This window comes from Nannospalax galili, unplaced genomic scaffold (genome assembly GCF_000622305.1).
Source record: "Nannospalax galili isolate Female #2095 unplaced genomic scaffold, S.galili_v1.0 scaffold663, whole genome shotgun sequence".
NCBI lineage: Eukaryota > Metazoa > Chordata > Mammalia > Rodentia > Spalacidae > Nannospalax > Nannospalax galili.
The window spans coordinates 6,295,844-6,312,436 of record NW_008351881.1 but is presented as its reverse complement, the minus strand read 5'-3'; the positions used below and the strand labels follow the sequence as shown (position 1 = coordinate 6,312,436).

At 39.2% G+C, this 16,593-nt stretch overlaps 1 protein-coding gene across 17 annotated transcripts in view; it reads left to right on the top strand.

The window, feature by feature from the left end:
* Mpdz (multiple PDZ domain crumbs cell polarity complex component) overlaps positions 1 to 16,593 on the top strand; it is a 218,880-nt gene that overhangs the window by 19,368 nt on the left and 182,919 nt on the right. For 14 of the 17 annotated variants that reach the window (XM_029553939.1, XM_029553935.1, XM_029553941.1 and 11 more), the window contains exons 2-3: positions 10,921 to 10,993; positions 15,218 to 15,384. In XM_029553939.1, the coding sequence (XP_029409799.1) occupies positions 10,921 to 10,993; positions 15,218 to 15,384 (240 nt within the window). Of the gene's footprint in view, positions 1 to 8,011; positions 8,146 to 9,307; positions 9,358 to 10,920; positions 10,994 to 15,217; positions 15,385 to 16,593 lie in introns of all 17 variants that reach the window. The other 3 variants (XM_029553945.1, XM_029553947.1, XM_029553946.1) reach the window with 2 other exon arrangements.

The window sequence follows — 16,593 nt, the reverse complement described above, 5'->3', positions numbered from 1 at the left end:
ATTAATTTAAGTAGTATTGGATATAGATCTTCTTTAAGTGTCTTCTAGAATTCTGCTGTAAATCCATCTTGTCCTGGGCTTTTTTTAGTTGGGAGGTTTTGGTATTACTGTTTCAATTTCTTTTTGTGTTATGGGTTTGTTTAAGCTGTTAATCTCTTATTGGTTTAGTTTTGTTGGTTCCCATGCCCTTAGACATCCATCCATTTCTTTTAGGTTTTCAAATTTAGTAGCATATAGATTTTTAAAGTATTCCCTTATAATGTTCTATATCTTTCTGGTATCTGTTGTGGTGTTTCCCCTTTCATCTCTGATTTTGTTGATTTGGAGGCGCTCTTTCTTTCTTTTGGTTGAGTGGGCTAGCGGTCTGTCAATCTTATCTTTTCAAAGAACCAGCTCTTGGATTCGTTGATTCTTTGTATTGTTTTCTTTGTTTGAATTTCATTAATTTCTGCCCTGACTTTTGTTATTTCTTCTTGTCTGCAGGGTTTGTGTTTCGTTTGCTGTTGCTTTTCAAGTGTGTTGAGTTGTAATGTTATTTTTTTCTTTCTGATTTTTAGATGTAGGCACTTAGAGCTATAAACTTCTCTCTAAGGATAGCTTTCAGCATGTTCCAGAGGTTTTGTCATGTTTTCTTGTGCTTTTCATTTAATTCCAGGAATGCTTTTCTTTCTTAATTTCTGTTTTGACCCATTCATCATTCAGGAGTGTGTTATTTAATCTCCATGTGTTCATGTGGTGATTAGGGCTTCTTTGGGTGTTGATTGTAAGCTTTATTGTGTTGTGGTCTGATAGAATGCGTGGAATTATGTCAATGCTTTTGTATTTGTTTAGGTTTGTTTTGTGTCACAGTATATGGTCGATTTTGGAGAAGGTTCCATGGAATGCTGAGTAGAAAGTATGTCTATTGTGCTTGGGTGGAATACTTGGTAGATGTCTGTTAAGTCCACTTGATATATGGTATTGTTTAATTCAGATGTCTGTCTGTTAACTCTCTGTCCTGTTGACCTATCTAATGGAGACAATGGGGTATTGAAGTCCCCTACTATTAATGAGTTGGGATTAACTTAAAGTCCTGTAGTATTGTTTTTATGAAGTTGGGTGTACCACAATTTGGTGATTATATGTTTATGATTGTAACATCTTCATGGTTTATTGTTCCTTTGATCATGATGAAGTGGCACTCTTTATCTCTTCTGATTAGTTTTAGTTTAAAGTCTATTTTGTAAGATATTAGAATTGGTACACCTGCTTTTTTCTTAGTACCATTTGCTTGGTATATATATATTTTTCCATCCTTTCACTTTAAGATAGTTTCTGTCCTTGAAAGTGAGATGGGTTTCTTGCAGACAACAAAAAGCTGGTTTTGTTTCTAATCCATTCACCTAGTCTGTGTCTTTTGACTGGGAGTTCAGTCCGTTACTATTTAAAGTTATTAATGAAAGATGAGTATTGAATCCTGTCCTTTTTATTTCTATTTACATTTATGATATAGCTGTGCTTTTCCACAGTTATACCTTCATTGATTTTTCTTTCCGCAACCCCTTGGTTATAGTCGTTCCTTTCTTCAGCTCTTTGTATTGCTTCCAGAACTCTCTGAAGGGCTGCTTTTGTGGACATGAATTCTTTCAGCTTATTTATGTCATGGAAGATTTTTCTTTCCCCTTCGACTACAATAGACATTTTGGCTGGGTATAGTAGTCTGGGTTGGCATCTGTGGTCATTAAAACTGGGAATCCTTTGGTCTAGGCTCTTCTGGCTTTCATAGTTTGCACTGAAAAGTCAGCTGTAGTCCTAATGAGTTTTCCTTTATAGGTGACTTGTTATTTCTCTTTTGCAGCTTTCAGTATTGTCTCTTTTTTTTTTGTACGTTTAATGTTTTTACTATGTTGTGACATGGAGAGTTTCTTTTCTTGTCCTGTCTGTTTGATGTTCTATATGTTTCTTATATTTGTATGGGCATGTCTTTGTTTAATTTTCAGAAATTTTCTTTCATGATTCTGTGGAAGGTCTGGTCCATGTCATTATCTTGGGAGTCTCTTCCTGTATGCCTATGAGTTATAAGTTTGGTCTTATTATGGTGTTACACAATTCCTGCATATTCCATTCTTGTGATTTCTTATATTTTTCATAATCTTTGCTTGAGTGGTCCAGTTCGTCCACTTTATCTTCCAGCCTCGATACTCTGTTTTCCATTTCATTCATCATATGGGTGAGGCTTTCTCCTCTCGTTTCTAGTTGGCTTACAGAGTGTTTCACTTCCTACTTCCTTTCAGCCTGAGTATTCTTCAATATTTCTGTTTTCTGAATTCATTCAGAAGTGTATCCCTATCTTCCTTCTCTTCTTTGATTTCTTTGTTTGTGTGTTCTTTAAATTCACTGAATTCTTTTATCAGGTTTTTAATTGTTCTTTTGAGTTCCATTTCCTTCATTATCTCTACTGGGTTCTCATTGTCCTCCTCCAGAGGACTCTTGGTATTTGGTGGGAATATGCTATTTTGGTTTTTCATGTTATTGTTTTTCTCTGTGATTTTGACATGTGAATTTCTTTTGTAGTTCCTGATTCTTGTCTGAGACTCAAGCTTTCAAGTTTAAGTCTGCTTCTTTTTGTGAACTTTATGTGTATTTGTGCTTTACTTTTCGGGCATGAAAGGCTGGTTGGTCTAAGCTTCCGGTTCTCTCTTTTGATTTTATATTGGAGTGGCCAGATTGCTTTTGTCTTCAGGAGTTCCCACAGAGGCCCAAGTCAGCTGAGGATCAGATGCTCTTAAGCTTTCTCCTAAGGTCTGGATCCCTCCAGGATAGATTTTGGCCTCAGGAATTCGGGGTGTTGGACTGGCCTGGGAGCCAGGCCCAGGAATGATGCTGGTCTAGGGCAGCTTGTGGCTATGCCGCCCAGAGATGCAAAGGACGCTGGGGGCAGGAGGTAGCCTCAAGAGCCCCTGGGGATTGCACTGAGGAGCTGGGTTGGTCTGGATACAAAGGACCAGGAAGAGGAAAGGTCAGCCCCCACTGTCCAGGAAAGAGGCTGGGTGTTGTATAGACCCAGGGAGGCAGAGGGAGGTGAGGTCTGGGCCAGGCCCAAAAGCAGTGCTCCTGGGGATCAGAGAAGGAACTGAGTTTCTCTGGATGCAAAGGATTAGGAAGCAGTGGTGGTTCCCCAACTATCTGGGGTGCCAAGGCAAGGAATGGGACAGGACCAGGGTGAGGAGGAGAGACCAGCGGGGGAGATGGGTGGGTGATTGAGGCTGGGGGAGTCAAGGCATGGAGGACCTAATCGACTTACCCCAGAGAGAAAAGCCTGCGGGTTGCAGAGAGGCCTGCGGGTCCTGCAGGCCCAGGGAAGCAGAGCTTCGCTTATTTTTGATAGAGTCTGAAGTCCAGCCATGAATGGAATGTTTAAACCAGAACCATTTTCATTATTTGTTAGTATTGTTTACAGCTACCCTGGCTCCACTGATGTCATGAACACTTTTCAGACTGATCCCACATTCTACAACAGCAGACTTTCGTTGGACAAGAAGCCCAGTACTGGTTCTCTTCATTGTGGTTGGAGGAGAGGGGCAGAGCATATCATAACATGTCTTTTGAAATAGGAGCTGTGAATTGGTTGAAATCTGAATGAGTGAGCTTCGTAAATACTATAGGCTGGTTTAGATAACAGAACTTTGTTCTCTTACAGTGCTAGATGTTGGAGAGTTCAGAATCAGGGTCTGGAAGGTTTACCTCTGATGAGGGCTGGTCCTGGCTTGTAGTCAGTCACCTTCTTGCTGTGGCCTTTCTCAGTACCTCTTCTTCCAACAAGGCCACCAATGTTATCATATCAGATTAACACCCAACTGTCATAAGCTCATTGAACCTTACTGCTTTCTAAAAGATCTGTCTCCACAATAAGCCATTTGAGCATGTACATTTCAGTCCCTAACAGTATCCTAAGGTGTTATAACTGAGTCATGCCAACTCTTGATCAGGACTGATCTTCATTTTTAGAGGGGTTTGCACTGATGTGGTCCTTTTAGTTATGTTCAGTGACTGGCATAACCATGTCATATCAGTAACTCATTAGGAACTCTGGGATCTGACCTAAGCTCATTTTACCCCATGTTATTGGGTCTTGTTACTTTTAGCTCTGGCTCTCAACTGATTCTTGGATCTGTTTTCTATTCTCATTTATTTTTACTCTATTTGTATTTTTGAACATGCCTCTTGCATGACCTGATTTCGTTTCTCTTCTTTTTGCGTGCCTTCCATACCATCATAGGGTTATCACTCTGAGATACAATCTGCCCACATCACACACTTTGCCAACATAGACTTCAGATGGCATGTAAACTCTCTAAAGTGGTGTTCAGACTCCTCAATAATTTGGCATTTATACATCCCCAGCCTCATTATGTCTATTATCTCTCTGCCTCAGTCTGTGGGTAAGAAAAGTGCCATGCTCAGAAGGCACCATGTGCGTTTGCCTTTATATGGGGAGCTCTCCCACCATCTGCCCTAACTCCTGCCTGTACTTAGTACTCTGCGGAGTGTAGGAAGCATTTCCTGACTTCTCAGTTTGAGTTTGAGATTCCTCCTTTGTAGCATTTGTATTTTCTGTTTACCTTTTCTTCCATTTTCTGCTTCTGCCTCTTGACAACATGCTACTTACATGGGTACTGTATGTGCCTTGTCTGAGTCAGTAAATACCAGAATTTGAGTACTCTTCTAACCCTGAAACCTCCTCAGCATTGTCACTTAAAAGTTGTTTTTTGTTTTGATATTTTAGACAGGATCTCCCTATAGCTACACCTGGCCTAGAACTCAGTATGTAGGCCAGGCTGCCAGATCTGCCTACCTCCACACCCGGACAAATTTTCAGTTTTGATAGGTAATTTATCTTACAGTTTTATCAAGAAAACACAAGAATATCACTAAGAGAGACGAACACAAGAATATCAGGAGCAATATATGAAGAAACTTACAAAGTTAATGTTACGCAGTACTTAAATTTCTTGGACTTTGTAGCAAATATAGGATTGATACATCCTATACCTACTGTAGGAATTTACAAAGATTTATAAGTGTCAACTTGAAGATAAAGATTGCATTCAGCAATGCTTTATTGATCAAAACCCATGAAATGAGGGTGTTCAAAAGAACAGGTGCTAAGAGAGCGAGCCTGAGTGCTGTGTTTGGCACAGTGGTATTATCTACTGCACAATAATCTCTCTGTTGCACAGCTGAACTCTCTGTTGCACGGCTGAGCCACCGTGAATGTCTTGCTGTTTCTTTTGGGGCAACAGTTCAGCAATGTTATCCAAAAGAAGGAATTATAAATGAGTGTAATTGCTGCTATCGTAACCACTTGAAGTTATGACAAATTACCTGCAAATGACATCAGACCTTTGTTTGCTAACTTCAAGAAGTGCTGAGACAGCTACCAATGAAACACGCTAAATTTATTTTTATTTAATTAAAAACATTTTATTTATTATTTTTAGTGTATGAGTGTATTGCCTGCATGTATGTGAGTGCACCCGTGTTGTGCAGTGCCACGGAGGTTAGAAGAGGGCTTCGGATTCCCCTGGAACTGGAGTTAAAGATGGTTCGTAGCCTCCATGTGGGTGTTGGGAATCAAACCTGGGTCCTCTGTAAGAGCAGTCAGTGCTCTTAACTGCTGAGCCATCTCTCCAGCCCCTTTTAAAAAATATTTTATTTAATCCTTCCTTCCTTCCTTCCTTCCTTCCTTCCTTTTTCTCTCCTTCCTTCCCTTCCTCCCTTCATCCCTCCTTCCTTCCTCCTTCCTCCTTCCTTCCTTTCTTTTTTTACGGGCTATTCTATTCTTCTTTTCCCCAAAAAAAAAATTATTATTTATTATTTTTTATTTTTATTTTATGTGTGTGCGTGTATATCCTGCATGTAGGGAAGTACACCCATGTTATGCAATGCCTGTGGAGGATGGAAGAGGCAGTCAGATCCTCTGGAACTGGAGTTTCTGACAGTTGTTAGCTGCCGTGTGGGTGCTGGGATTCGAACCCAGGTCTTCTGCAAGAACAACCCATGTTCTTAACTGCTGCTCCATCTCTCCAGCCCCCAGCTGCTAAATTTAAATGCACTAACAGATGCTGAGCTACTTTGACAAGTCACAAACCAGTGCAACAAACTCTTTTAATATTGCTAAAGAATACAGAGATAGGAATTGGAGAGATGGCTCAGCAGTTAAGGGCACTGACTGCTGTTACAGAGGACCCAGGTTCGATTCCCAGCACCCACATGGTGACTAACAACCGTCCATGACTTCAGTTCCAGGGGCGTTCAACACTATTCTGACCTCTGTGGACGTGGCACGACACGGGTTCACTTACATACGTGCAGGCAATACACGCATACGTATAAAAAGAAAAAGAAAAAAGAAAAAAATACAAAGATAGGATTTCCAGATAAAATAACAAATGCCCAGTTAAATTTGAATTTTAAATATATAACGAGTTAGCTTTTAGTTTAAATATGCTCAAAGTATTGTAAGAGGCATACACTAAGAAATTTCTCATTTTCCCATGTTTCAAATTTAACTAGGCATCTCAGGTATTGGTTATATGTACCTATGCTCTGTCAACATAAAGCATTATATATTTATTGGTTAGATGTGGTTATGCTCTATGAACATAAACGTAAAGAAGAATGAGCACAGCATCTTTCCACGTCCTCTTGGCCTAGCCACATTTCACCACTAGCATCTTTGTATATGCCACAGAAGCAGTTCTTAATAAACCTGTGCTGCGCTGCTTCTTATAAATACGTATTTATTAAATTTTACTTCTATTTATCTTCTCATATTTTACACAAATTATAACAACTTAATGCATTGCCCTACACATTTTTTTTTTTTACAAACCGACAATACTACGTGATTTTTATTTCATTTTAATTTTTGACAAGGCAATGTGGAAAGTAGGAGGTAGATGCTGAGTTCTTTGGTGTATGAGTATAATTCCTGGTAGGCTGAGCCAGAGCATTAAGAGTTTGAGGACTTGGGGCTGGAGAGATGGCTCAGTGGTTAAGAGCACTGGTTGCTCTTGCAGAGGACCTGGGTTTGATTCCTACCACCCACATGGTGGCTAACAACGGTCCGTAACTCCAGTTCCAGGTGATCCAACGCCCTCTTCTGACCTCTGCAGGCACTGCATGACACTGGTGTACTTGTATATATGCAGGCAATATACTTATATAAAATAAATATATAAAATAAAGAAAATAAATTAATTAAAAAAAAAAGAATTTGAGGACTTCATAATGAAATTGAGTTCGGCCTGGGCTACCTTAGGGAGACCCTGTCATAAAAAAAAAAATGTGGGTGATATGATAGTGTGGGCTTTGAAGGCAGGCAGAGTTGGTTTCAAGTCCAACTTCCCCTACGGGAGAGCTCTATGACCATGAGAAGACCTCACTTCATTCCTCTGCTGTCTTCTCCAGAAGAAGGGGACAGTAAATACGATGTGAGGCCGAAGGTCAGGACCCTTGCTGCTGTGCTACTATGTTTTTCCAGCAGATACTGAATCTATTGAGCCACGGCTGACATGTGTTAGGTTTCTTAGTGCCTAGTTACAGACTTTAGGATTGGTTTTAACCAAATAGTGACAGGTCTGCAAGGAGAGCACACGAGTGGTTACTGGAGGGGAGCCAGTGCGCCTGTGTCACTGGACTGGTCTCAGCTCTCACTGTGCTGGGGGATGTAGTCCTTACCCTTGAAATGGAGCAGCCGTGCTTTTGAAAATTAATACAAGGAGGCTTATTTTTTCTTAAGATCTTAGATTTTAAAAGTGATTTGTTTAAAATATATGCACATCATATAAGTGATGAATATTGTTTATCTTTCTTTGACAGACCTATCAGTGGTTTCTAAAATATGTAGTTCTGACTTGTTCAGATTGTGTAGACAGCTGGCTATGTTGAATGTGTATACTGATGTATTTCAGTTTTTTACTTCGTTTATACTGAATCTAGTTTCCTTTGTTTGTTTAACCTTGTATAGTGCAAGATCTGCTTGACAATTTTACCTCTAGAAGATGAATGAGAGACAGCATTTTGCAGTAGTTGAACTGTGCACTCTGGACCCAGACTACCTGTTCTCTAATGTTGGCTTCGTCACTGGTGTTGTGACCCTAGGCAAGTGACTTACCCTGTGTCTGCTTCTTCTTGGGTACAGTGAGTGGACTCTGACGATTACAAGACTGAACTGAACAGTGTGCTTTGAACAGCACCTGGCATCTTGAGGGTACAATTGTTGCTTCTTCCCCAGAGTTAATGCTGTTCACTTGGTTTTGAACCCACAGCCCATCTCTCCTATCCACTGCACCTCTGAGCACTGTCACTGTTCTCATGAATCCACTAGAAAAAAACGTGGCTTTCTGCTGACATGCTGTTGAGTCTCTTAGGATTTACCATGTTCAGCAGCCTACTATTGTCTCTCAGTCCTCACCCAGGTACTTGCAGTCACATGCGGCAGTGACATGAATACACCCCAGCACTTTGGAAGAAATAGACTTGATCTCTTCAGCCTAAAAGTTCTGTTCTTACAAAAGAGTTCATAACTAGAAGTGAATTTTTGGGAAAGGGATGCAGCGGATAGAAAGGAACAGCTTTGTAAACTGTCGTGGTTGTTAATATTTAAAATTCATGGAAAACTCAAGAAGCAATGTGTTTATTTTAGGGACATCAGAGCAGATAAACTGCGAAACTGCTTTTTTGTTTGCTTGTTTTACGACTCTTAAGCACACAGTAGTAACTCTACTGAAAGCTTCTGTCACTGGCAGTCGAGCTGGCTTCCTTTGAACCCTCATGATACAGGCTTCCTGGAGCGGGCATGCTCTTCTGTTTCTGTGTACCTGCTTGTAGTTGAACTTGGACTAGAGCGTTCTCACTTGGGAACTGTCTGCTCTGTTTTTCACAAAACAGCCTTTTACATTGAGAGCCTCCCATGTGCCCCGACTGCTGCCTGTCTTCCCACGTCTTCATGTGGACAGTGGATCGAGCTAAATTTTATTGTGCAAAGCAATCACTGTATAGATCATTTTCTTCCTTCGGAACTGTTTTTTAGCGTTATTTCTAAATAGACTCATATTCAGAACAGATAAGTAGTTTAACAGGGGCAATTAATTTTTGAGGGGCTCTTTCCTCTGGTTTGATCTAGCACCACAGAACTCAATCAATCATAGAGTTTATGTTTTGAAAGGGTATCTCAAAATGTGCTATTTTATGAAGGAAAAATAAATTTTCCTTGTACATAAGAATAAAAGTATTGACAGTTATTTTTAATATTTCCTTATAGTATGTGTAAGCTGAAAATTGTACAATATCCCGATTTTCACAGGAAATCCAGTGAGTATGTTTGTTTTCGGAGAGTTGAGGTTGAGAGGCTGTGCCTGTAGTTCAGATTGCTATTTAGATTTCAGTTCTAGGTCAGAGCCAAGGCCTTTTCTTGATACTGGGAAACTTTTTCTAAGAAATGCCAGTAGTTGAGCCATTGGATACTTGGAATGGAGTTGGTATTTTCAGTAGTGTGCTATAAATCAGGATACAGAACATAAGACCTGTTCTCACTACACGGAGCAAATTGCAGGTGGTGATGTTCCCTGCAACTGCCCATCTACGGCATGTGTTTCCTAGGTTCCTAAGTGCAGTTTCCTACAAAGAAGTAAAGGGAATGACTTGTTCTTTCCCAGAGAAATGGACTGTTGCATCTTCAAAATCAAGAATGAGGAAGAATTTTTTATTTCTTCTCAATTTTTAAATATATTTAGTAACATTTTTTAAGTTAGCATACAAAGTAATGGGTTTCATTATGAAATTTTCATGTATATGTGTCACGTAACGTTATTTGATTGATGACAACTTGTTTTATTAAACAAGTTGAGCAGTGACTGACTCAGTTCCCACTGACTTGGGATGTGCTGAGAGGTAGAGGAGAGGTGGCACTGTGGCGACGGCTGTGCACAATTGCTAGACAGTAGGGTGGGTGACGGCCAGCGATGTGGACACTGGCAATGTAAATCCAGTGAAAGACACTAGTTTTTAAAAAATATTTTATTTTTATTTTATGTGTATGTGTGTAGCGCCTGCATATAAGTAAGCGTACCACGGAGGTCAGAAGAGGCCGTCGGATCCCCTGGGACTGGAGTTATGGATAGTCGTTAGCTGCCATGTGGGTGCTGGGATTCGAACCCAGGTCTTCTGCAAGAACAACCAGTGTTCTTAACTGCTGAGCCATCTCTTCAGCCCTAAGACTCTAGTTTTTAAAGTGTTGTTGGAGAAACATTTCTGGGGGTTGAAGCAACTGAGAAGGCTTTTTTTTTTTTTCCCCAACAAGAAGGAAAAAGAAGATTACAGTCAGGGAATCGTTTTGAATTCCTCTGAAAAACGTAATGCGATTCTTCCTTGATTCAGTTCATAGTCTGTGATTTAATGAACTCTCCTACAGGGGTTCATTTTCTGTTTTAGTCTGTAGATTACTCTAGTCCCCATTTATTTCTAATTGATCTGTGTGCATTGTCTGTCCAGTTAGGACTGTGGGCGTCTGAGGTAAGATCACAGCCTTTTGCATTTTTGCTCACAGAATGTCTTACCCAGATCAAGCAAGCCCCCTGTTCTTTAGCTGATGATCTTTGCGTTAATTCAGGATTGCAGTGTTCTGTATTGAGAATCTCTTAAGGATATATTTTGGAAACTTCTGGCATCTTATTTAGAACAGAATTCATGCCTTTCTTCTTCTTATTGCAAATACTGTGTAAGTTCTAATGTGATCTCCATCCTGCATATAAAGAGAACTATTGAGTTAACTCAATAACATTTTAAGAAAGGAATTATAATAGTATCAAGCACTTTTAAGAGTCTTTAGTTTTAGATTAAAACCTAATGATTCCATTTCATTTATTTTCTCCCCAGAGTTCCACTTTAGTTCGTGTTTCTAATTGTTACAGAGAACACCGAGCTTTGAAAACAATGCTGGAAACCATAGGTAAGACTTACTCTTTGCTGCGTTCCTTTCTAAGACACCGAAGGGCTTCCACTGCTCTTTCAGGATATGTTCTATGTAACGTGAGTCTGTCTATAGTAACTTGGGTTTAAAACTTTCATCAGTAGCCTTGAAGGAGGGAATGCAAATCTGTATTTGTACAATTTGTACAACTTCATTTACGTGGTTGTTAAAAAAATATCCCATGTCATTGGTAATATAAATTAAACACAAGATATTCTCATCAGTTTTGAATTTTAATTATTAAAATAATACTTTCATTTATAATTTTTATTTTTATGTGTATGAGTGTATTGCCTGCATGTATTTAAGTGTACCCATGTTGTACAATGCCTGCAGAGGTAAGAAGAAGGCATTGGATCCCCTGGAACTGGAGTTACAGACAGTTGTTAGCCACCATGTGAGTGCTGGGAATCGAACCCAGTTCCTCTGCAAGAGCAACCAGTGCTCTTAACCACTGAGCCATCTCTCCAGTCCCCCTATTTTGAATTTTAATAAGCTTAATGTAAGCTCTGCTCTCCTTTTGAAGCCAATTGTGTTTTTGGATGCCTCTAGAAAGCTTAATGATATGTTAATACTGGAACAAGTTTATTACTCTACCTGTATATGTGGCGGGTAAAGTGCTGCTGAGCTCTTGATTTGACCTGACAGAACAGTAACTGTCTGTTAGACTTCATTTAAGGTAGTTTAACTTCCACGTAAGATAATTCAAGTTGAAATATCCAAATGCCCTGTGCTCTCGTGTTAATACCTTTCTTCATGGAGTTTCAGCGGCAGTTGTCTATAGAATTGTCCACAGCTGTATCAGGTAGACACCCCAGCACTGTGCCTTTCTGAGATAGTTCTGGGTGGTGAGTGCTGAAGGGCATCTGGAGTTCATTCTGGCACCTTGAGGAGTATGCCTGATGCCTTGCAGTGCAAGGTTGGGACAATATAAAGGAAGAGGGCTGTTTGGTGATGATTTGACTCTTGTTTTCAATCCTGCATAGAGAACAACATTGTATGGATGTGCATTTTCCCCCACTCATTCTACACTGAACTCATATGCCATCAAAACTACTCATCCACACGGGGAATTTCCTGACAGTAAAGGGAAGGAGAGGGAAGAACAGCTTTCCTTAAACCCTTGTTTTCTAGATATCATTCAGTTAACAGCTGCTAAGCTGCAATTCTAAGAATTGGTATGGATATCAATAACAGATTTGTGTTTTGAGTGACCCTGGAATTTATGACTTAGAACAAAATTTTCACGTGTATCTTTATCATTGCTTGTTTTAAATGTTCTACAGAAATATTGTTTATTTCTGTTGTTTGTGATACACTCACGATCACTATTAATTATCCCGTGTCTGTGTAATTCCAGATATAGTGCTATGGGCACTGTCTCTGGTGATGATTCCTTTTCTGTGATAGGCTATAAATGCACTTGTTATGATCATGAATGTGTTGTGGGATATTTAAACCATCTCCATTGAAAGAAAACAGATTTGACCTGACTTATAAGTAAGCAAAGATCGTAATTCAGGGAGATGCTGAAACTTACCAGTGGAAACATGTCTGTAAGATGCCAAGACTCTCAGAACTCATATACTCAAAATACTTTTGTAACTTTGTGCCTGACTCCAAATGTGCTCAAGATTTAAATTGGATTGGTTTGAAGCATTTATAAATACTGTTGTTTAAATTTAGGGGAAAACATTTCAAGTTTTGAAATAGTGTTTTTCAAAGATTGTATATAATACTTCCAAGTAAATTATCAATTATAGAATATTCTTTTTTTTTTTCTAAGAGTATAGCAGCTGTATTCAAAATAGCCCCTGTTCTAGTCCGCCTTCTATTGCTGTGATAAAACACTGACCAAAAGAACTTGGGAAGGAAAGGGTTTATTTTACCTTCAGCTTGCAGTTCATCATGGAGGGAAACCAGGGCAGGCGATCAAGACAGAAACCCTTAGGCGGAGACTGAAGGACACCACAGAGGAATGCTGCTTACTGGCTTGCCCCTCTGGCCTGTGCTCAGCCTGCTTTTTTTATACAAACCAGGACCATCTGCCTGGGAATGGCACCGCCCACAGTGGGCTAGGCATCACTCAACAGTCAAGAAAATGCCTCACAGACGTGCCCACAGGCCAATCAGGTAGAAAAAGTGACTCAATTCAAGTTCCCTCCTCTTAGGTGTGTCAAGCTGACTACCTAAACTATGCCGCACATGCCCCAAATGGAAATAATCAAACATCCCTCATCCATAGGAGAAGGAATTAATTTTTTTGTGGCATTTTCATGAAATGGGCTATTTCTCAGGAATAAAAAGGAAAAACTGTTGATACACTTAACAGTACAGATGAACCTCAGAGACATGCTAGGTGCATGTGCCCAGACACCAAAGAATAGATGCTGTGTAACGCCATTTATAACACTTAGGAACAGGCAAAACTAAGTGTGGCCATGGAAATGGCAGTATTTTCAGGGAGGATTGGAGTTGACTGACAGGGGCAGGAAGGAAAGGATGATTACTTTTTGATGGTTGCAAATTTGGATCCTTTATCAAAATATATGAAAATATATACAGCAGTATGTTTCACTACATATAAATCTTACCTCAATTTTGAAAAACACTGTATTTTTATAATTGTCTATGAATCTGTAGTTATCTCAAAAATGTGTTTTAAAAATACTTTATCATTTTATTTCCATTTGTTGAGATTTGTTGAGATCTACTTAATGGTCTGTCTGTACTTAAAAATAATAAATAACAGGGGGTGGAGGTATGGCTCAGCAGTTAAGAGCACTGACTGCTCTTCCAGAGGACCTGGGTTTGATTTCCAGCACCCACGTGGTGGCTGACAACCATCCATAACTCCAATTCCAGGGGATCCAACATCCTCTTCTGACCTCTATGGGCTTTCTACCTACCTGCATGCAGTCATTACACTCATACACATAAAATAAAAAAATAAAATATTTAAAAATAGTAATAAAAGTTTGGTGCATGTCTTAAAGGAATATGCAGTCATGGTGCTGGAGCGATAGCTCAGTGGCTAAAAGCATCTAGCATTTTTGCCAGGAACCCAAATTATGTTGCCAGCACACATGTGGGGCAGCTCACAACTGCCTGTAACTCCAGCTTGCCAGGATCAGACTCCCTCTTCTGGCCTCTATGGGCACTCATGTACACAGATACACACATATACATAATTTAACATAAAATATTTTAAAAAAGAGTATGTGCAACAATTATTGGGTACAGTATTACTGTGTAGGTGACTAAGGTTGAGTTTAATTACATTCATCAACTTTTTATCTTTACTCAGTTTTCTTTACTTTTTTATTGAAAATTACATATAATACATGAAATTGTTAAATTTTGAGTATTGTGATTCATCAATTCTTACCCATTATTCTCACCTACTTATTAATGACTTAATTATCCAAATTTCTTATATGTAAATAAAATTATATGTAAATTTTTAAAAAGGAAGAGACTGACTTTCAGGTCACACATCACTTGGGTTTATGCAATATTTACAAAAGACCTAAACCATCTAGCACTGGAGTTCAATTATGTATCATCTGAGTTCACTTTACAACTGTTTGCCTAATCATGTACTATACCCAGTTTCTGCCTTTAAACAAAGCCTCTAAGAGACTTCAAGGTTTCTTATGATATGATGTTACAGTCTCCCTGTATCTCCTAAAGCTAATCTGTAAATTGGATTGATTTGAAGCACACACACACACACACACACACACACACACACACACAATTCTGAGGGAAAACATATAAAGTATTAAAAAGTGCTCAGTTTGTCACTTTTATACTGAATTAAACACTTGTACTTTTTTTCTTTGTACTCAGTGAAAATGAGACAACCTTGTGCACTTAGGAGGAACTGTTTTAGGATTAAAAATGCTTTATTTATTATTTTTATTTTATGTGTCTGAGTATATTGCCTGAATGTGTGTAAGTTCACTGATATCATGCAATGTCCACAGAGGTCAGACGAGGGCGTCGGATCCCTTGAAATGTTTGTTAAATGCCATGTGGGTGCTGGGACTCAAACCCAGGTCCTCTGCAAGCCTAGCCAGTGCTCTTAACTCCTGAGCCATCTCTCCAGCCCTGTTTTAGAATTCTAAAAGCATGACATCTTTATAGATTTGACACAAGTCTTTTGAATTCTATTACTGACAATGCTATTCTCTGGAATAGACAGAAACCGGGCCCTGCAGGCAGCAGAGCGCTTGCAAGCCAAGCTAAAGGAACGTGGGGATGTAGCCAATGAAGACAACCTGAGCCTTCTGAAGTCAGTCCTTCAGAGCCCACTCTTCAGTCAGATTCTGAACCTGCAGACTTCCCTACAGCAGCTCAAAGACCAGGTAGGGTGTCATGACCCAGGTGGCCTTCACAGAGTGTCATAGACCTTGTTGAAGACTTGTGCTTTTCCAAAGGCTAGTTTTTGTGTGTGTTCATGAATAATGAAGTTATTTAAACCCCCAAACAAGACGTTCAGGCTCATTGTGGCTTTTTCCCCCTAGTTATTTTTGTAGTTGTTGCTGTGTGTTGTGGATGATGTGACATTGTGTTGAAAGCCTGTGTGGATGCTGAAGAATGAGTTCTCACAGCGGGAAGGGCTGGTAGAAGTGTCTGTGGTGGATGGCTGGGGACTTGGTTTTCCTTATCACTGAGGCTTGTCCTTCATGTGATCCTGCTCATTCAGATTGAGACATCCAGTAGAGCTACAGGATTTCAGATTAGCCTGGGTTTGGATGTTTAATCCTGTGTGAGGAAGGGAAATCACCTCTGTTTTGACAGTAGAGGGAATAATTACATTGTCATCAGTTAGAGGAATTGTAATTCTCACTTCTTAAAAGAGTGCAAGTAGCACTTCTGTGACAGCGTCAGATGGTGACAAACATTAGGATCTCTAAATGTAACACCATGGTTTTTTCCTGTAAAAATTAGGAACATTAAAAAGTTTGAACATTTATATTAAAACTAATGTATTAACAGTGACAGAATGAAAACTGAAGTCTAATGTTCTTTGAACTTACTTAATTTAATCACTATTTCTCAGGTTTAAAAAAAATATTTTAAAAACAGTTCCTACGCCTCAAAGTTTGAATTCAATCTAATTATGCCTTGAAGTTCTCATTCGTGTGTTTTCAGTGGTAATTTAATGGTTATGGATGGCTTGCTAGGGATTTTTTCTGCCTTAAAGGACTTAAAATGAAACATAAAAATGAATTTCATAATTCAGCAAAAGGACTGCTCTAGTGGAAAACTTCAAACATTATTCCAAATGCAAAGCTACAAATAGGGGGACAGAATGTGCTGGTGTCATGTAACTTTTAAAAAAAAATTTAATAACTACATGATTAGAAGCAGCATTGCACTACAGCTTTAACATATTCAGTAACACTCCAGAGCAAGAGTACATCTCTTTCACAAGTGGGTGCAAGTTTCTAGGTTCACAGTTGAATTAATACAGTTATACAATATTAAACTCAGTATAAGACATAAAATTGAATGAGTTTTTAACCTTTAAAACAGATCTCCATTTCATTTTAGAATGTATTATTCCTTGT